The 21962-nt window shown below is 36.7% G+C and overlaps 1 protein-coding gene across 1 annotated transcript; it reads left to right on the top strand.

Annotated features, from left to right (window-relative positions):
• The first annotated feature begins 5067 nt into the window (after nt 1-5067).
• egf (epidermal growth factor) lies at nt 5068-21494 on the top strand. Its single transcript, XM_086158239.1, has 19 exons — nt 5068-5252; nt 5338-5540; nt 5625-5738; nt 6001-6123; nt 9284-9406; nt 10541-10666; nt 10854-10990; nt 11245-11393; nt 11677-11781; nt 12091-12314; nt 13074-13241; nt 13401-13550; nt 13660-13800; nt 13895-14011; nt 15283-15448; nt 17111-17272; nt 19329-19428; nt 19612-19708; nt 20241-21494. Exons 1-19 carry the CDS (start codon nt 5110-5112, stop codon nt 20459-20461), a joined length of 2769 nt encoding a protein of 922 aa, XP_086014365.1. The 5' UTR covers nt 5068-5109; the 3' UTR covers nt 20462-21494.
• Nucleotides 21495-21962: the final 468 nt, after the last annotated feature.

Raw genomic sequence — 21962 nt, 5'->3', positions numbered from 1 at the left:
AAAAGTAAGTTGTATTTAAAAGTTTTTATTGTTTGAGTTTATTCTTGATTCTTTTCGTGATGAGCATGATTCAGAGCCATATGAGATTGTCACCCTGAACACTAGTTTGTCACCTCAAGAATAATTATGGTGTAGTCTGTCTGTGGAGAAAGTCATGGGTAAAGGTCAGTGCCTTACCCGATGCTCTCATTAGTTTGAAGAAAGGGTAGTCTTTCAGTTGTGTAAATATTCTACTGCTACTCTACAAGGTTCCCAGTCGCGCTGCTGCTGACAATATACTAGTCATAGAGCGTATGAATAGTGTTTTGGTTAATGCCATTTGTTAGTTGTTCTCCAGGGTAACATGAGAACAAACAATTTGGGGATAATGTGCTCTGCTCCTCCATTCCTCTCAAACTACTCATTCTATATATTCTCTCTGGGAGCCAGATGAAATTGTACAGAAGACAATGTGACATACTGTTTCTTATTCACATATAACTCACAGAACAATTTACTGTGTGTGACATCGGTAAATTATGATTGTACTGTATGTATGTATTTATGAAGCGGCTTGAAAAAAGAGGAAACAATCATTTTAGTTGTCACTAATGTCTGCCCCCTCATCTCCTCCGGCCAGTCACAGAGTTGCTATGTTGATCATGCACATCCATCCACATACAAAAGGGAGATGGGCAGGGGGTGGAGTGAGGTAACTCAATAATATATATATATATACCCTTTTCTCAGACAGACCTCATTTCTTGCATATTCCACATTCTGCATGAGACACTGCCTGCCGCTTGAAGGAAATTTTGCTCCAGTGCCGGACTAGCATGTGCAAAATTTACCAGGGGGGTGTTAGGAATTTCAATCTTTGCTTCCAAAACAGACTGGCAGCATGGTGGCCAAAACAGGGAGTAAGCAGGATCCCACACAGTATTTTTTACCTTCCTCCTTCTGAGGCTTCTATCTTTTCATTTAGTTTTTCAAACTGTCTCTAGTTAGTTAAGACTCTGTGACTCTGAGTTTATGTCTCGGACAAGGATGCAAAAAATCCAAATGTTACCTAATTTTGAAGAGATTCTTGTATGTCTGAACTATTTGTGAGAATGCTTGAGAAAAAGTGATCCAGTGCAGCTCCCATAGAGGGAACAAAGTGCAGGATTATGTTGGCTGCAACCATTATAGCAGCATTGATCTATTGCACGGTGCAAAACAGTGGAGTCCTGGCCCTTGGTACCGCATGTTGGGATGAACGTTTATCTCGATCAGGGAAAAACAACAGCTGTGTCGGTAAGTTGATGCCAATTTTACCCTGTACAGACTCTTGTTAAAAATATCCGAAATCTACACTATTGGCTGTTGATTTACTGTTTTTTGCTAAAATGGGATTTATCAAACAGTGATATTATTAAAACTGTGGTCAGTATCCATCCCAAGATAGTTATTTACGCATCCATGGCACACAGAAAACAAAAAATTCTGCAGCAGTAGATGGTCTTGTCCCTTAAGCCAGGACTCACCATGCTAAACTGTAATCAAAAACATAAGATTTATGTGAAGTACGCCTTTACTTGTTACACCAGAGCAATTGGAAGTTTCAAATCACTCATTCTGTGTGTTACCCATCAGCATAACTTGAGATACCATTATTATGATGTTATACAATGTTATACAAATTATTTTTCATTTATTGTGTAATTTGGTCTTTTCTGCCAGGCCTTTATTGTTCAAATATAAAGAACAAACTTCAATTATTTCTTGAACAAACTCTATTATGTCTTTTTCTACCCCAGATACACATTGACCTCTCATCACTTGAGGGATCTGGTTGTATTTTGCTCGTGTAACTCGCATCTTTTAATCTCTGAAACCACGTATATTCTATAATCTTTTATTATCTATATTTATTTAAGTTGTATGGTGCATCTGGGATCACACAATTTCCCCCAGGATCAATAAACTGTTTCTGATATATGTATATTTGGCTTTCATATCTTAGTGCTTTATTTCATTTATACATTCATTCAGCTAAAGATTTAGGAAAAGGTTTTATTCTCATGATAATACCAAATAAATTAAGTGTACTAGTTTGGTGAATCACTGTGACCACCCTGTGAACTTGTCAATGGCTATCTTGGGATCTCAGGGTAGACATTTCATTATGTTGTTTGTCTGGTGTTGCTCATTGTTTTCTTCATTCCACTGAATTAAGTGCAGTATCCATGGCTGTGTGTAGGGTGTTGTTCCCATGATAGACCTTTTTTTTTTCCAGAGCGTAAAGGCAGACGTGTTTTGACCCAGCTGCCCAGTTTGCCAATGTCTATTGGTATCTAGAGATAGAATGTAGAGAAAACATATGATATAAAACATAGCTCTGTTTTCAATAGAGGTAATTGAATAGAAATTACAATCCTATTTCCTATTGCATTGTCATATTTTTTTCAGAAACCCAGAACATTAACAGAAACAGCTTTCATTTCTAACATAATTCATGGCAGTATCAGTGTGTAGTGCACCATTGTTGCTAAGTGATGGTTCTTCATCACTAAACATCTCTACGAACGTCACCCCCATTATACCCATGAATGAGCAAATCATTTGACATCATTGACCATTGACCATGATCACTGACAAGAGCCACAAAAAACATGAAAACATTGTATGTCGATGTGTTTAAATTCTTGTCATGGGGATTCAGTTAGATACTGAGAACAAAAACAAGCATAAAAGGAAGCTGCATACATATGCATAAATGTCTTCACATAATTGCACATCCGTAAATTGGTTGACAAAGGATAGGGCTGACACTGAGTATCCAATAGCTAAATCTATATATTTAGTAGAAAATATATACATACTGAATCATGAGATTACTAAAATAAGATTAATATGTGAATGTGGGGGTGAGTAGGCTGTATAAATCATGACTGGCCACTTTAGGTTGTATTCACTACCAGTTTCCAGTGTCTGAGGCACCACAATAATCTGATCAATTAATTTCTTTTTTGTTTAAATACACAGTTCTTTATCACAAAAAGTGAGCTCAAAGGCAAAATCCTAAAACTGATATTGAATTTATAATGGTTTTGTGTAATATATTGTTCAACAGTTAATTTATGATAAATGATCATGATTTCCCTGTTTTTTTTGACTGGGATCTGAGGATATGACAATTTTGGTGAAACTAAACAGTTTGTGTCCTTTGTATTTTTCTGAGTTAACATTTTGAAATGCTTGGCTCAGTCGGACTATTAATGATGGTGAAATAGATTCAGTAAGGTACAATTATTCCTATCCATTTAATTTGGGTCAAAAACATGTTATTTTCTATATTACTACTTAAACAAAAAACATGCTGATTACTTTTCAGAGTATATTCAAGGCGACATTGCAGAAAATCTGTCTTGAATATATACCTACTTTCCCCCTTAAATATTGTATAGCATGGTGAGGGCTACAGTCCACGATAGAAGCAGGAAGGAAGGTAGACCAAACACGATGCTAAAGAGATTACCCAGTTTTTTCATTTCCTTTTTTGTTGTTGTTGTTTTCACAAGCACATGAATCAAATTTCACACGTTTCAACAAGAAAGCCCTGGTTGCTTTAAGATAACTTCATTTCGATCTGAACAAATTTTCTCCATATTCACTGCATATACGAAATGTTTAGAATGCCATTTGTATTATTGTTGATAAGTTCAATATGTGGTAAGGCACTCAAAGCAATATTTTCAATAAGATGCTATTTTTATGTTATGTTTCATTTGGTAAGCTTCACAGCCTTTCCTACTATTCGGCCATGGTAAAGCTATTCATAGGATGGACCTCGATGGCAAGAACCAGAGAAGAATATTGAGTGGGCTGGGAAGTCCTATCCTTCTTGACTTTCATTATCGAGAGGAGAGTGTTTACTGGGCTGTCAAAAACACTGGAGTCATTTTCAAAGCATCTGTGCAAGGAGCACAGAGACAGGTGATTAGGTCACTGTTATAATATTGCAGATAATGAGCATTCATAGATTAATATTTTTGTACATGTATCTAGTCCAGTTGAGATTATAATTAATTTTTCTTTCATAAAACTAGTTACATTTGTTAAGTCACTATAATTTGGTTGGTCAGTGTTATGTTATTTTTGTAAAAAAAAAAAAAAAATGTATTTGTCCTCCAGAAACTGTATTCATCGCACAAACATATATCAGGCTTTGCAGTGGATTGGATTTGGAACAATATATACTGGACAAGTGGAGAAAAGGGAAAAATCAAGACTATGGATCTCAATGGGAAAAATGAAAGGACTCTTGCAAGACACTTGATTGAACCAAGTTCAATAGTGATTGACCCAATTACCAGGTAACTAAAAAATTCACCTGTATGTCTCTTGTGATCCCGCAAATCTTGAAGAAAGAGATGATGACTTCTCTGTAATGCATTTAAGTTTATCATCATGAACACTGCAGTAAAATGCATCCAGGTGGTTCTAAGGCACGCCTCCATATGTCAAAGATCGACATAGGTTGATTACTACAAAATTGAAGTGAACAAAAAAGGCAATAAAAACAGATAGGACAGACAGAGCTGTTGATTTTTTTATTTTTTTTTTATTTTGTTGTTCAAATTTCATTAATGTGAAATTAGCTACGTTCCACAGAAATATTAGGTGGTTTTTATCATGCATATTAATGGGGGCAGGAGTTTATGTAGCTAAGAATGTATCAAGTAATATCCTGTCAGGTTTTTATTTCTACCTGCCTCTCTCTCTGGTAGGCCTGACAACTGGATATATAAATAGAGACGAAATAGAATAGAAAAACCTTATAGTCATTTTAAAATTCAATCAAACATAGTTAAGGTGCATCTCCAGTCCATGTTGGTCATACATGTTCATCATAAACACAGCTAACTTTTGCTAACGCACACACACACACACACACACACACACACACACACACACACACACGCACACACCCAGCACGGTTAAAAAAATATAACCACACAAAGAGGACTGAAAATGATGCAGACAAAAAATGTATTTTGCAGGTTATTGTTTTGGCTGTCTGGCGGGATTACCCCAAGTATCCAGCGGTGTGATGTGACAGGAAAGTTAAGAACTACAGTGACAAAGATGTCTGGAGAACTAAAGGTATTGACAATTGATCGAGAAGATAAAAGACTGTTTTGGGTTCAGTTTGGTCTGCAAGGAGAAACGTCCATCGCCTCCTCTGATTACAATGGAAATGCCCTGCACATCATAGACCAGCCAATTTGGTAAAAGTTTTAACCTTATTAGTATCAAACACAAATGCCAACTGCATATCTCTTTATGATGATTCACTGGGTTTGTCTCTTTCAGGTCACATTCACTTGGAATATCAATTTTTCTTGAGTATATATACTACACTGATTTGGACTCTACGGTTATTAAAAGAGTGAACAAATTCACAGGTGGAGAACTATTACATGTTAATGTTAAGAAAACGACAAAACCCTTGGAGGATATTAAAGTGGTGCATTCTCTTAATCAGCCAATTGTAGACTCGCTGTCTGCATCTACAGGTACTAGCAGTCATTAGATTCATACGTCTTGTTAATTTATGCCACAGGTATGTGCCTATATTTGTTTTATATTTTCCAAAACAGGTTGCGAGGAAGACAACGGCAACTGTATCAGTGTGTGCTCTGGTCTCGCAGAGCAGGGAGTTTGCCAGTGCAGTCAAGGTTTTTCTCTAAGTAAACAAGGCACGCATTGTGAAGGTTGGTACCTGTGACAGTAAATCAACTGGTAAAGCATTTTCATTTTTAGGTTTAGCTTCGATGTGCAAAGAAAATGTTAATTATTCTTCAATAATGAGGAAATCAGAGAAAGTGCCACAGTACTCCCGTCTTTTAAGAAATGGACAAAAGCAAGTAAATAATTGACTGACTACAAATTGATAGTTTAAAAGGCGCTGAACATTGAGAAATGACACTGAGGTGTAATTTTAAAATAGAGTGTGTTCCTCTGTATGTGCTGTAGATGTGAATGAATGTGCACACTGGAACCACGGCTGCTCTCTTGGTTGTGAAAACATTCCAGGCTCCTACTTCTGCACTTGCCCTATCGGATATGCCCTCCTACCAGACAGAAAAACATGTAAAGGTAAAGTGGAAATACAAGCATGTACATATCTGCGCATAAATGTATATGCATATACATACAGTCAAGACAAAATTATTCATACCCCTGAGATATGAAAAGTTTCTGTTTTGATGAAGTTGTTGTTTAATTTGCATATCATTTCATATCATAATGCAAAAATACAAGACACAACAGCCCAACTAGAACAAAGACTTGGAATGAGGAATACACAGTATCTTCCTGGTTTGAAATTGAGCTAATTCCATTATTGCGAGTCAGTCAAGTTTCACCTGTTAGCTGCCTAAAGACTGCTTTAAGTAAAATGATTGTACTGCTATATAAATCTTCCTCTTCTTCTTCTTTTGCCTTTTCCCTTCAGGGGTTGCCACAGCAAATCAACCTTCTCCATCTAACCCTATTCTCTGTATCCTCCTCTCTTACACCAATTTAACCTCATATCCTCTCTCACTATGTCCATAAAGCTTCTCTTCGGTCTTCCTCTAGACCTCCTGCCCAGCAGCTCCAATTCCAGCATCCATCTACCAATATATTCACTATCCCTCCTCTGTCCATGACCCAATCATCTCAGTCTGGCTTCCCTGACCTTCTCTCCAAAACATCTAATATGTGCTGTTCCTCTGATAGACTCATTCCTGATCCTATCCATCCTGGTCACTCCCAAAGAGAACCTCAACATCTTCATCACTGCGACCTCTAGCCCTGCCTCCTGTCTTGTCATTGTCACTGTTCCCAGATCATACAGCATCCCTGGTCTCACCACTGTCTTCTACACGTTTCCTTTCATTCTGGCTGATAGTCGTCTATCTCAGAGTACCCCTGACATTTTTCGCTTTGCCTTTCGCCAACTTAAAGCCTGCTCCTAAGCGTCTAGCCATAGTACCTTTCCACCTGGTCTCCTGGACACACAGTATATCCACCTTCCTTCTCTGCATCATGTCAACTAACTCTTTACCTTTTCCTGTCATCGTCCCAATATTCAAAGTCCCTGCTCTCAGTCCCAGACTCTTGACTTTCCTCTTCTCTCTCTGCTTCCGAACACATCTTCCTCATCTCCTTCCTCAACCCACGGTGGCCCAATTTCCACTGGTACCCTGTAGGTTATCGGCACCAACGGCGGTTGTTGTTAGAACGGGGGCGCGGAAAATCTAAAGAGGTGGAGGTATGCCCTGGAAAGGCGAGGAATGAAAGTTTGCTGCAGAAAGAGCGAATAGGTGTGTGAATGAGATCGAGCCAAGTGGAACGATGAGGTTACAGGGAATGGGGATAAAGAAAGTAGAGGCATTTAAGTACCAAAGTTCAACACTCAGGGGCAATGGAGAGCATAAAAAAAAAAGAGTTGAAGAAACGCATTCAAGCAGGTTGGAATGGGTGGAGAAAAGTGTCAGAGGGGATAAAGGACAATCGGCCAGAATGAAATAAAGATGTAAATTGAGGTTAAACCTGCCATTTTTTCGGGTTTAGAGACACTGAGCTGAAGACAGCGGCAGAGACGGAGGCAGCAGAGATGCAGATGTGGAGGTTCTCTTTGCGAGTTAGGAGAATGGATAGGGTTGGGAGTCCATTGCTGAATTGAGTAGTCAAAATGAAATGAAGAACATTTGGTTTTGCTTAGATACATTTGTTTTACTGTTGCTAAGAATAGTGACATTGTCCCGCATAGACCCTGCTTTGACCTTGCATAGTCAGTAAAATGCTGGGTCACCAGAAAGTCCAGACATTATTTGAGCTGCCAATTGTATGTGAGGTAACCTGGGTCAGAACGCAAAACCTTCTTTGTGCTCTTTCAGTCTTACTTGAGGATAAAATTTGAGTTTTTGTTTTAGACAACAAAAAGAATGTCACATTAATGTTAATTAAAACATCAATATCAATAAAGATTTCAGTTTGAAGGCAAGATTAATATCTAAGGTTACTGGCCTTCATTAAACAGAAAATAATGGGTAACATATATGGGGAAAAGTTCAAGTCTATATACACCTTATTATCAAACTGAAATTGTACCAGGAACTCAGCAAAAATAAGACATCTCTGATAGTGCGTCTTTCATCCATTTATTATATTATTATACAGCATCAAAATGCAAGTTTTTCTTCTGCCAGCACAACAATGAATTATTTTACAACTGGCTGTATATCAAATAACATTTAGCGTTCCAAATTTCAAATATTTTTGATTAATATCTGTTGAGAAGTTCAGAGGAACATAATTATATAAATGGATGATTGTGGGTTTTTTTTAAAGAAACTTGTGAATATCTTAAATCATCTAATACCACTTTTTTTTTTGGTTTTCTGGTGAATAAGATTGTCTTTCCTCAGGCCTGGTGGCCGTGCAGCCAAGAAAAGGAGAAAGCTTAACAGAGACAATGAGATTAGATGATGAAGTGACATTTGCAACAGGGAACATATCTGGTCAGCAGGTCTGCCTAAGCTGTTTAGTATGCTACGAGCCAGAGCAAAACAAACATGTTGTCAAGTAGCAGGCTGCTGTTGAAACAATGGACAACAACAAAGATTATGTTGATTGGGATAGAGTGTATGGTGTGGCAAAAAATAAAGCTTGTATTCATTTATTTAAAAACAGAACAACCGTGATTCACTGGGAATCTCTGGGCATAGACTAATATGAATTTTATGTGAAGTATCTTCACCTTTTGCACCTTTTCTTAAAAAAATATTAGAATGATGATGATGATTCTAATATTTTGAATGAGGGTACCATAAATCGAGTTGAAAATGGCATAATAACAAGATCATTTACCACCACGATGAAGTTAACGTGAGCCAACATTGTTATATAACATTATGTCAAGCTCAGCAAGGCTTACCTAAGTCTACCTGGCCAATGTTGACATGAGCCAGAGATATAATTGTTTTATGAACCAACATTGCATCACTCTCGCAGCCTGTGATTGCTTCTTGTCACACTTTCACCTATTTGGATTGGATTAGTAGCTGACTTCATAAAGAGATTTTGCTAGAGAGGGATTTAAGAAGCTTGTGGCCAGTATGGCCGTGTTAGAGTCAACTACCTGGTGAGCCCAAAATAACATGTAACACTTTTGCACACATACACTGCACATTTCAGTAACATCACTGGCGTACACACACACAAAAAAAAAAAAACAGTGTGTTTGAATTTAACTTATTCCGTTTATCAGAGATCACACCCTGTGACAGCAATGCAACTAAGTGTGGGCATGGATGTCTGGCGACAGAGGATGGAGTTGTGTGCATTTGTCCAGAGGGATCTATACTGCAGGAGGATGGACAGTCCTGTACTGGTATGGGATATAATCAAATGCCATAAGTATCTTCACTTCATGTTGCTAAAATTTCAATAAAACATGGTGATGTTCAGTTTTTCTTCACTGACATTTCAGATACTGCTAATGCTTACAAGAATGTATTGCTTAGTTGATTTATGGTCTGATCAATGCACTGTATCAACCCCTCTCATAAATAAATTTGGCATTTATGCACATATTAGTTGATCAAAACCTTATAAATAAATAACAGATGTCATTTATTCTACCCCAAATGAACTGAACCAAGCACTATTATAATTTAAAGGTTTGTATTAAACTAGGTTGTGAGGCATCAGTGTCCTGGCAACTAAATGAATATGCCAAGTTGCCAATTGAATTTCCCAATGTAGTTTAATCCATGCAGACATAATCAGTCTCAAAAACTGCAGGCCAATCAAGGTCTGATATGAGGTAGGCTGAGGACTACAGAGAATTGTGAATGCCAGATATGGCTGAAGTGTATTTAAAAAACAAGATGGATTGCCAAAATGGATTGAATTTCCTTGATTGATACTTTAAAAGATTGAAGAAAGCACCTTTAAGGATTTTGCTGAAAAATGTTTTTTTTCTGGACCTGCAATGGCACGTAATAGCAGCAGTGTGTTCACATTTTCCCATGTTATTTTGCAATATACAGTATATTGCCTTCTGTTACACAGCTGTGTTTTTTCATCATGCACCCCCATGCTGAGATTGGTTGTGGCTGCAGCCACTTATTTCATGCAGTCCAGGAGTGTTTGTCTGCAGCTACTGTAATATATTTTATATCCTATAAGGTCTAGGATACTGATATATTTTGGGGGAATTTTAAGGCAAAACAGAAAGGATATGTGGCTATGGCCAAGACATTGATCATTGGTGCTTATATTCACCTTCCCAGGTTTAATAAAGGTTGTGTGTTTACTGTTGAACTTAATAGCCACTGCCCAACAGTGAATTGGCCCATTTGCAAAACCATTAAGATAATCACAGTTGCAAAAAAATAGATCGGCTTTGGAATAAAGGATATCGCTGTGATATTTAATACCGTAGATCTTTCAAACCAAAGTCCCTTTTGAGTTGAGTCTTCATGAAGAACAGAGCTTTTTTTTGTAACTTTGGCTGCTACAGGCTGTTCATCAGCAGACCGAGGAGGCTGCAGTCAGCTCTGTACTTCTGTATCCCCAACTGAGTGGAAGTGTGATTGCCAGCCTGGCTATAAGCTTGACCAACATGGAAAGCGCTGCGTTGCCACTGGTTAGTCATATTACATGACACCAAACAGTAACACAAACATGTATTTAATTTGTTAAAATTGCACTATGTACCTTCGTCTTTCATTCAAGACATTAAACACAGCACAATAATGTCAAAGACTGTCAGATGTACTTCAAATGTAATAAAATACTGTTGCTGTTTTTTTTTTTTTTTTTTTCGTCTTTAGGACCACCACCGTATCTGCTTGTCTCCAGTTTAGAGGGTATAAAAAAAATAAATCCTGATGGCACTGAAGATCAACCCCTTGTACAGGAGCCCCGGGGAACAATCACATCTTTGGATTATGACCCTATCCATAACAGAGTAAAAAAAGAAGAATTCTTTCCTGCCAGGCATAGATTTATTGTTGAAAGTCTCTTCTTTTGAGGAGCTCTAGTATGTGCTAAGATGTAAGGTCCATAATGCCAAGTAGAACAAATAGAAATGACTCTACTGACTCCTACTGGACATAGTATCACCACTTGCAGCTTCACCATTGTTTAAATAGCAATAAACCTTTATAGAATTTGCAGTTATTTTATGGGAGTTCCCTTGTCATTTTCATTTGAATTTTTCAGGTGTTCTTCGCTAGTTCATTTCAGAAGCTGATTGAGCGAATTGATTCCAATGGTGAGTCCAGACTTCATATTGTGTCTACGGGTCAAGACTCACCAGAGGGACTGGCAATTGACTGGGTCCATCGGAAGATGTACTGGACTAATAAGAGGTGCGAAGATACTATATACTAACAAAAATTGTTAGTTATCATGATTAAGCAAAATATTTGACTCATTTAGTCTTGTATTTTCAGGATTTGGTCACAAATGGAATCAATTATTTAATGGCTCAGCAGATACAATCATTCTCAGACAAGAAGTTTTTTCTTTTGCTTGTTACATGCCAACTGTAATTGAGTTATTTTTGATGAGAAATCAACTTATTACTCAGCAGATATCTAATCTACATTCTTCTTTTGGAACTTTGAAACAATTCTTAATTGTGACATTTAGACAGGCAACTGTTGACCGCAGTTCCTTGGTTGGACAAAACAGAGAAAGTATCATAAGTAAAGGGCTGGAAAAACCAACGGCAATAGCAGTCCATCCACTGGCAAAGTGAGTACAACCAAAAAAATTCCTTTTTTTTATTAAACGGACAATTTACTGCCACCCGCGTGTTTCTCTTACTAAAACGCTACAGTATGAATGCAGCTAGGTGTGGCCATGGATGCATATACATTTTTAAGCAATTGTTATCCAAAATCAATACTCTTGTTTTAAAAAAGAAAACATTCTTAGGTTTACTTATAGTCAGACACTTGCTGAAAAGATAAGTTGATATTTTTTTATAGAGTTTTTGAGCATAACAATGCATTCATAAAACAAAAATACTGATTTGCTCTATTTTTCTCTCTTTTTTTTGAGGAGGTTGTTTTGGACTGACAAAGGAGCTCAGCCTGTGGTGGAAAGTGCGTCTTTGGATGGAACGGACCGCAGTGTTATTGCAAACACCAACCTTGTGTCACCTGCTGGACTCACCATTGATTTTGCAGAAGATCGTCTGTTTTGGTGTGACCAGATGAGGGCAGTGGTGGAGACTTCTGCCCTAGATGGTTCAGACCGCAGAGTCCTGTTAGAGATCCATGTAGGTGAGGCTTTCTGAATTTGACCTCAGGGATTAATATAGTTTACTGTGGTGTGTAGCACATAAATATGCACATATATACAGTGAGTTCAGTGTATCAATGTAAATTACAACTACTAACTTTGATAATGTACTTTGGATTTGTAACTTTGGAGTCTGCATTCAGACACATTATTGCCCAGTGCCATATCTGCCAAAAAACTGAGTTTTGTATCAGTTATCTGAGTTTTGATTGCCATTTTTCATCAAACCTTTCTTTAACAATAACACTGTGGCTTTGACATGTCTTCTCTTATGCTGATGGGACTGTTATCAGGTGTGGATTTACAAAGACCTTTGTTCAGTGTTTGTTTATCACATCAAGCCTCACAATTAAGTAACTGATCATACCATATCAATTTTCATTTCTTTGTGGTTGAGGTGTCACAAATAAAGGGAGCTGAACATCCAACTCAGACATTTAGTGTGCAGGGACAAACAGCAGGTCGATGTGAGTGCAATTTTTGAGGGAGATTTCAGGCAGACAAGCTAACCAACCAGTATTATTTTATACTGTTTATTGACCATAATTAGTAAAAAACAGACACATTTGACATTTCATGGATTCATTATCTTCACCTCAGCAACCGTTCACGTCTGAATGTTGATAGCGATGATAATACCCTGTCTAATTTGCAATGTCAAAGTGTATTGGCAAAATGTTGTGGGCCATACCTGTCAACTTGGGATTCATTTCCTCTTTCCTCTCTTCTGATTGGTCCAGGCCAACCCTTTGACCTTGCAGTATTTGAGGACAGGCTTTGGATCTCAGACAAGAAGAACCAACAGCTGAGAAGCGTACACAAGTGGACGGGCAAGAATCTGAACCTTATCCATGGCAAATTACTCCAGCCAGCTTCCATCGTGGTGGTCCATCCAATGGCTAAACCAGGTAAAGAGAGACAAGAAATGTTTTGGTCTTATACTTGTAAAAGAAAAAGGTTTGTTTCTGCCGAGGCTCGTGTCAGTCAATAGTGTCAGGTAATGTCTTGTTGAAAGTAACAAGTATAAGATTCGATCTGAACCCAAATATTCATGATCTTATTTTCAGGTGCCAATGCCTGCCTTTACCAGAATGGAGGCTGTGCCCAAGTCTGTGAAAACAGGTTTGGATTGGTCTACTGCTCCTGTCTGTCGAATTATATCCTGTCGGCTGATGGAAAAGATTGCTTATCTGCTATTGCGACAAACGAAACAGCAGGTAAAGTTTCTAAGCTGCCCTTCTTATTTGCAGATACCTCAGTAAAATTCAGAAGGACAAAAAACTGACTGAAGGGTAATGAAATAATTCTTCTTTTTTTTTTTTGTAGGACACCATAACACGAATAATTTTACAATTCCCAAAGATGAGAGGACAACTATGACAACCTCTGAGCTGCCAACTAATAAAGGAGGAACTGATTTTGACTCGGATATGGAGCCACATCGCTTCACAGACAAGATGGTGTCAGGTAACAATGTACTTTTTCTTGAACCCTGTTTGCCTTTTCTATTTAAAGTCCCAATTCTTAGAAAATGTTATTTCTATATCCACCACCATGCCAGACCAGAATGAGTGTTTCCCACTGAGATGTGATTTGAATGCACAGTGTCACCTGATCGCTGGTAGCCCCACCTGTTTATGTATTGAAGGTTTCATAGGAGATGGACATTCATGTGCAGGTGAGTGAAACATTTCACCAGTGCTTGAAAACATTGGGAACCAAAATGTATTCAAATTCAACAAAATTAATATACCAAGCTATGTCATTTAGATGTAAAAAAAAAAAAAAAGAAAAAAAAATACCCACCTTAATCTCAACATTTATGATCAATTTTATTTGAGCAACCCTAGGAAAAATACTTATAATTCCCTTTAAATATTTCTTTAATCGAACTGTCATGAAACAAAATCATAGTCCATAATGTAACTAGACACAAGCACCTGGCTATTTAGAAATCATTATTTTACAGTGCAAATATTCCTCAATTTTTATATCTTAACAATGATTTTTTTTATTCCGTTCATACCGTCATGATATGATTTTACACGGATAATTTGGTCAACCATATCAATTTCAATGTCATAACTAAATTTGATATAGAAAACAGTATGAGATATTAGAGCCATTTAGTCACAAATATTTTCCCTCCATTTTCTAAAATGCTGATACAAGACAATTCTAAATTACAAATTCAAAATGTTCCTTTTTTTTGGATACTGATCAACCGGTCTGGATACTATGGCAATGGGCAGGTGTGTCAAGGTGTGTTTGGCTCATTTACAGTCAATACTGTCACTATAATAATCAGCACTATAATAAGCAATTAACTATATTGTGTGAGGCACTGAAACTTGCACAAAAGAGTTCATTTATACGGATGTAGATCATATCAGTACATTATTTGTTTGGAATTAAAAAACTGTGTTAATTTAATTAAGAAGCCTTATTATTTATGTTTAAAATCATAATATAATTGTGTCTTGCAGGCTACCTGTAACAAACATTTTGAAGTCACTCTCATGGAAATATTTATCAGACAAAAGTGTGATTTAGACGCCTGAAGCCTCTCAATGACAAACCATGAGAATCTATTCCACAGTAATGTGCATACTTGAAAAGTATAAATATTCATACAATCCTGATTATTTGATTAGATGGAGATACTTAAGGGCAAATCAAGTATGTATTTATTTTATAAAATCCTTTACAGACATAAGTCATCTAAAAACAGTCAATAAATCACATTGCAATTCATTGGTTAACTATTTTAAGTAGCATCTATCAACTTTTTTCCTTCCAAATGAACACTTCTTCTTTTATCATACATTACATTCAGTGAATTGTGTGTATGATTAAAGTTAAAACCAACTCACTGATTTAGAGTAAACAGCCTTGTCATTGTGTATTTGTCTGTTTCTATTATAATAAACCATAAACCTCTTGCTCTAGAGGTGCAGTCCATAGTGCCGGCGATGACGCCAAGCAGCCCCTCAAATGTCAATAATCAGCACCGAAACAGTGACTCAGTCGAGAGTTGCCCCTCTACCCATGAGTCCTATTGTTTGTACCAGGGTGTCTGCCTGTACTTTCCAGAAATGGAGTCCTATGCTTGCAAGTAAGTGATCTCTTTTTGGATTTTGACTTGTGACTTTTGAATGTACTAAAACATATCGCGATGAACATCCAAGTGATCCCTAGTAGTCTTTTTGAATTTACCCCTTCAAGAGAACATCCAGTTTATATAAGACAAATAGTATTTGTAGGTTGAAGGAAGCGGACATAGAGCTGTCAGAGGAGGCAGAGAAAGGCAGCTTTTGGCTATGAACACCAAACGCCAACAGCAGCCGTAGGGAGGGGTAACACTAATCAGCGGCAGGGGGTGACAGGAAGACATCCCTGTCACTGCCCCGCCACCAGGAGACATGAGGCTTAAAGGGGCAAAACGTTAATAAACGAGTTTCCCTGCGGCTGATCCGTGGACACCGGAGGAGGTGCGACAGGCAGAGATGCCAAGCAGGAACTTCCATCTACCTTTACGTTCGCTGTAGTTATGAGAATGCTCTCAGTGTACCATGCAGACATTTTCTCATATGAGATTCCGTACAGTAGGTGTCACCGCTGTCTTACAAAACATTATGTTTCAAGATAAAGTGGCTAGAGATAAATCGTTTGGAAATTTGTCATGTTAAGGTCAAGATTTCAGTTAAACTCAGTTAAAAAGAAAAGACCAACAGAAAACGTGGATTTTTGTTTTGTTTAACTTGTTTTAGCCAACACGTCCTGTTGTAAAATTTCACTGTAAGACAGGGCTGTCAAACTTATTTTGGTCCGGGGGCCTCATATGGCATAATTTGATGTCAAGGGGGCCGGACCAGTAAAATCATTAACTTGAAGTAACATTAAGTCCAAATTTTTCCTTTGTTTTAGTATAAAGAAGGTAAACAGGTAAATTATAAAAATCTTTACATGTAATGAACTGTTCCTCTAAAAAATACATGATGAATTTTATCAAATTGATATTAATATAAAATATATTGATATTAAAAATGAATATTAAAAAGAACCGATGCAATTAAACCCTAGAAATATTGTTGTGTTAAAAGAGAAAATCTGGTCTCTGTGGGAAAATTTGCTACTCGAATCTATTAGAAAATTGATTGTTAGCATGTATAAGAGGAGGTATAATGTTTACAAGGTTAGTGGTGGCGATTCTGGTTATTAAATCAATCTTTTAAATTTTGCCCGTTTTTTTTTTTTTTGTTTGTTTATGTGTTTTTTATGGAAATGAGATGAGAACAACTTTATTTATCCCGAAGGAAATTGTTTTGCCAGAGTTTCAAGCAAAAACATAACAATAATAGAAAATAGTAGGAAGGACGGAGAATAAGAAATACAATAAAGTACAAATTGTCAAGGTTAAGGCTATCAAATAAGAAATGAATAGATCGTTTTAAGAATGTCACTAGACGCTTTTTTTTTTTTTTTTTTTCAAATTTTGAAGCAAAAAATACATTGCAAAGTTACTTTTTCATTTTTCCTTACCCTTTTTTTTTAAACCCACTGTATAAAACCCTCAGATTTATGTGAGAAAAAACGCAAAGGCCGCACTAACACAAAGATTTGATTTCAAGCAGGGGGCCACAAAATATTGTTCAGAGGGCCGCAATTGGTTTGCAGGCCGTGAGACCCCTGCCGTAAGACATATTTAAATCAAAAAGATGTTCAAGGAAGGTAATATGTCTTGCTGCAATTTTATAAGCTGTTTCATGTTTTGCAGCTGTTTGACAGGCTACATGGGAGAACGTTGTCAGTTCAGTGACCTGGAGTGGTGGGAACTTCAGCAGGCTGAGGAGGAGAAACGGAGAAATGTGGTTATTGCAGCCTGCTTGCTTGTCTTCATTGTCTGGATCACGATTGCTGCCTGCTACTACTGCCACAGGTGAGAAGAGAAAGGATTGGTTATATGAATAACTGAAAGGGAACTTAGGAGAAAAGAAACAGCTTTGGTTAGTTTTTGCTCACAGTTGTCTTAATTATCTTCAGTAAATGACAACACAGGTTACAGACAAGGCAAAATGTGGAATCTGATGCTTAGAAAGAACGACATAAAAACAAACCAAGTGATTTTGAGAGAAAATTGGAAGCCTTGTGGAGGCGCAAGAAGAATGAAGAGGATGAGGAGCAGAATAAAAAGGTGCAAAAAGTTGGAAAAATACAACAAAAATAGTTGATTTCTATCTTTAAAAACATTAGAACTGTCAACAAAAAAAAATACTGATGTTGGATCTAAGGAGCCGATAATGATGATTAGAATTACATTACAAGCGAGTCAGATCATATCCTGAAATAATAACTTAATACGTATTGCAAGTGTAACGTGTAGATCTAAAAAGTACAAGTGATTGTAATTGATAATCCCCCATTAGTATTTTATTGATAATGGTCTGTGTTGGCCTGATTCATTCACCTTTGAAAACCGTTTCAATGTTATAGCACAGCAACTTTCAATATGTCAATATGTTAAATAAACACACTCAAATGCTGACAAAAATCCTATACATTTTATGCATGTTTTACCAACCATACAAAAATAAAAAAAACAGGTTTATGATAAAATCCAACAAAATATTACAGTTAAACAGACAAATCTGTTTCAATAAGGGGACACAATAAGGGGACACATTTAATTTTGATTTAATTTTGTTAGATCTTGAACAATACTACTATAAATAATTACACATTCAGATAGCCAAATTAGCTGGGCCCTTCTGGAAATATCATCACACATTTCTGTGTGTTTGAGCTCATTTGTCAATTGCTGGAATGACATACGGGTAGCGCTAAGGTCTGAACGCTGTAGGCATAAGGCAGTCATAAGGCATAAGACAGCCTGAGAGAGCTATAAAATAGCTGTCAGGTTGGGGTTCAGGCTCAGCACAGGAGCAGCGGGTTGGAACCAGATCACATGGATAAAGAATGGCTGCATGCACCCTGGTTACCCGAGTGAAGAGTATACATAATGTACATACTGGAACCCTCCTCCCTTTTATTTCCACCTGAGCTAAGTAGCTGATTTGCTTTACGGTGATTTCGCCGGCTTATGGACAGGGGTGTCGGCATTCTCCACTCTTTTGACTCACAAACCATTTATATACAACCATTCTAACATTTGCTGTCTTGGGTTCCCGAGTGGAAGTGGCACGCTTTCAATTACATGCTTGGTTTAGCTTGTTCTACAGCAATTACACATAAAAATAGGTCATTTCTCAGTTACAAAATGGAGCCAGTGAGGTATGACCCTGTCGAAACGCTACATGGCCGCCAATAGCCCTGCTTCAAATTGGCTTTTGCACTTCACTGCAATTGCACTTGTGCAGTGTTTTTAGTTTTGGTTCCTCTGCAAAACGTACACAAGAAGAGTGAAAAAAAAAGGAAAACTCGAAGAGCACAGCGAAATCTACACTCATGTTCTAACTTTACTGGATAAAACCAGAAGGTAATTGTGTAATGCTGAATTTCCATTAAAATAGTATTTTAGGCACAAATATAGTGCAAAACACACAAAAAAAACAAATGACACCAACAAATTTACTATAACTTTAGCCGAAACAGATTACATTAATGATCTGGATACATAGAAGATATATCCAAATATAGCAGGTCATAACTGTTGCTCCATCATCAAGGGACTGAATAGGCTGTTCACAGGCTCGACGCACTCTGGGCTAAATGATAGTTAATGTTTAACTTTGAAGAAAAACATTTTTTTCTACTATAGTGCTATCATATCTATTATGAAGTGAGGGCAGCTTCCCTGTGCATATTAAACTGTCAAAGACAAATTCTCAATCTTTTATGTTCTTTGAAAATGCATCATTGCGAAATTGGCTATGGAACATTTATACATTCAGTTATGATTTATTTGGCTTGAAAGACATTGGTATCTTTATACTAATTAAAATCTGTGAATAATGTGTGGATTTACTGTCACGAAGAATTAGACGAGTCTTTCACAAACCCGCTGAGGACAACGTGAGTGAGACCTGTGTCACGGAAGAAGACACATCAGAGTCTTCAACCACAAATGCACCACAGGTAAGTCAGTCCCCCGGCCAGGATTTACTGCTGAACCTTCTGCGATAGTACATGCATTTTTGACGAAGACACGTGTATGAATATTTTACTGTTTGTAGACAAGGAGACAAAGTTCCATCAAATGGATGAAATATACATGTTTGCAAAATGAACCAATGACACTGATGTCACTATAATCTACAGTTTGACATGGGGGTGGAAAATAAGGAAAAAGGAAATGAGTTCACTGTAACAAGCTGTCCAAGAAGAGCAGCCTGTTCATCCTGCTCTTCAGACTCAGGTAATATAAACAGAATCATATTTTTTTCATTATATAGAAATATACTGCTCAAAAAAATAAAGGGAACACTTGAACAACACAACGTAACTCCAAGTCAATCACACTTCTGTGAAATCATAGTGTCCACTCAGGAAGCGACACAGATTCATTTTGACTTGTTTTAAGGACATTACATCAAAGTTGGATCAGCCTGGAGTGTGTTTTTACACTTTAATTTTGAGTGTGATTCCTAATCCAGACCTCCATGGGTTAATACATTTGATTTCCATTGATCATTTTTGTGTGATTTTGTTGTCAGCACATTCAACTGTGTAAAGAGCAAAGTATTTCATAAGAATATTTCATTCATTTAGATCTAGGATGTGTTTTTTAAGTGTTCCCTTTATTTTTTTGAGCAGTGTATATACGCACATAGACACACACATACACATATATATCACATATATACACATATATACAGACAACAATTGTAGATGAAAAAAAAACTACAAAAGTGATTTGTCCAGATTATAATTGTGATGCATTCTGTTAGGTGAGAATCCCATGTCTGAGGAAACAGGAACATTATCCAAACACAACCAAGGTTATGAATGTTCGATGATGTCATCTGTCGCTATGGAGACAACGCAACTCCCTGTCCATAACTCCAGATGTTTACCAAGTTCCTGCATGTCCTTTAAGCTAACACCAGTCTTTCACCCTACCAATCTAGAGTCATCTGCCTCCAAATCTACCAGTGGTGTAAACCACTAAACAATTAAATGTCTGAATTTTGTAATGTAGGTGATTCACAAACTGCGACATTTTTACAATTTGTCACTAATTGTTAATGATAACATTAAATATTCATGATTCAGATGTCAAAGAAATGTTCATATCTCTCTCAAATTGCTTTGAATGTAATATCTTGGGATGAATACTAATACTGGATTAAAATTAACCAATTACACTTCAGGAGATATTGTTTCGGATGGATAAAATTTAATTTCCTTTCATAGATAATTAGTCAAGATTTTTAATGATTTTGTTTACATTTTGTTTTATAGTGACTATCCAGGTAATGTAGTTTGGTTGAGTTCACTCTACATTCTGCAGACAGGCACCCCCCCTGTATTTGTGCAAGTGATGACTTGAAAAGTCAGAGTACAACCCTGATTTTCTGCCAAGGTCGCATTCCTACTGTCTTTGTTTACTTGATGTAAAGGAGGTAGCACAGTTCAATCTCTTCCCATCTTTTAGCCTGAACATTAATCAGGCTTTATGCGTACCATTTACAGAATATAACACCTTTAGAGTTGTTTTGTTTTGGAAGGTGAAATGTTGCTGAGAGTAATTTTAGATCAGGCACTGATTATTCTGTGATTATAACAAATTATATTTATTGTTTCCCCATCTGAATGAGAGCTGGGAAATACATCCATATATCATGCATTTTGATTTAGCACAGCAGTATCTGTTTTTGTTTGTTTGTTTTTTTCTTGTTTTGTTTGGTCTATTTTTTTAATTTAATTTTGAATGTAATTTTTCCAGCTTAAATAAGCCTATTTATCAAGTTATTCTTTATGTATTCCAATTTGGTCCTCGAACGTCTTTGCTGATTTCCTTTTTTAGTAAATTTGATTGTTTTCATTGACTGATGGATACATTCAGATGAATCACTCTCAAATTTCAGCTTAATCTAAATCTTATCTCAAAATTATTGACAACATTTTTTGAATAATCTGATAATAATCAAGAAACAAACTAAAATTTAGCGGTATTTTTGAAATGGTAAATTGACTTCAGAAATAATATAAAAAATAAATACAATTACCACATTCTTGAAAATAAGAAGTTTATTTCTATAACTTTTTAAATCATATTCATTGAAGGCCAGATATGTGATTTGTTGTCCATTTTGTTTTTTTAAATGTTTGTGAAAAATATAATCACAGAAGCCTGTCTTAATTATCTCAAACCAAGAGGAAGTAAAATACTAAAAGCCCAAATTACTTGTGCAGCATGTCTGACATGCAGTCCCAGAATCTTACAGTGACATTTTGTGATTTGGATACCCAAAGAAGGGTCCAACAACAGCAGCAGCAAGTGAATCTCACCTAAAAAATGAACTTTTGTCAGACAATAAATATCTACTTATCAAACACAAGATAAACTTTTTATAAAGCTGGTGCCTCAAGAGATCAAGAATGATTCTTTGCATATGTGAGGTGCATTTTTTGCTTGTTCTTTTTATATGTATATTCAGGTTGATGCC

This window comes from Fistularia commersonii, chromosome 13, assembly GCF_037954325.1.
Source record: "Fistularia commersonii isolate RoL2024-O1a breed Wild chromosome 13, RoL_Fcom_v1.0, whole genome shotgun sequence".
NCBI classification, from domain to species: domain Eukaryota; kingdom Metazoa; phylum Chordata; class Actinopteri; order Syngnathiformes; family Fistulariidae; genus Fistularia; species Fistularia commersonii.
This window is presented reverse-complemented; position numbering and strand designations above follow the sequence as displayed.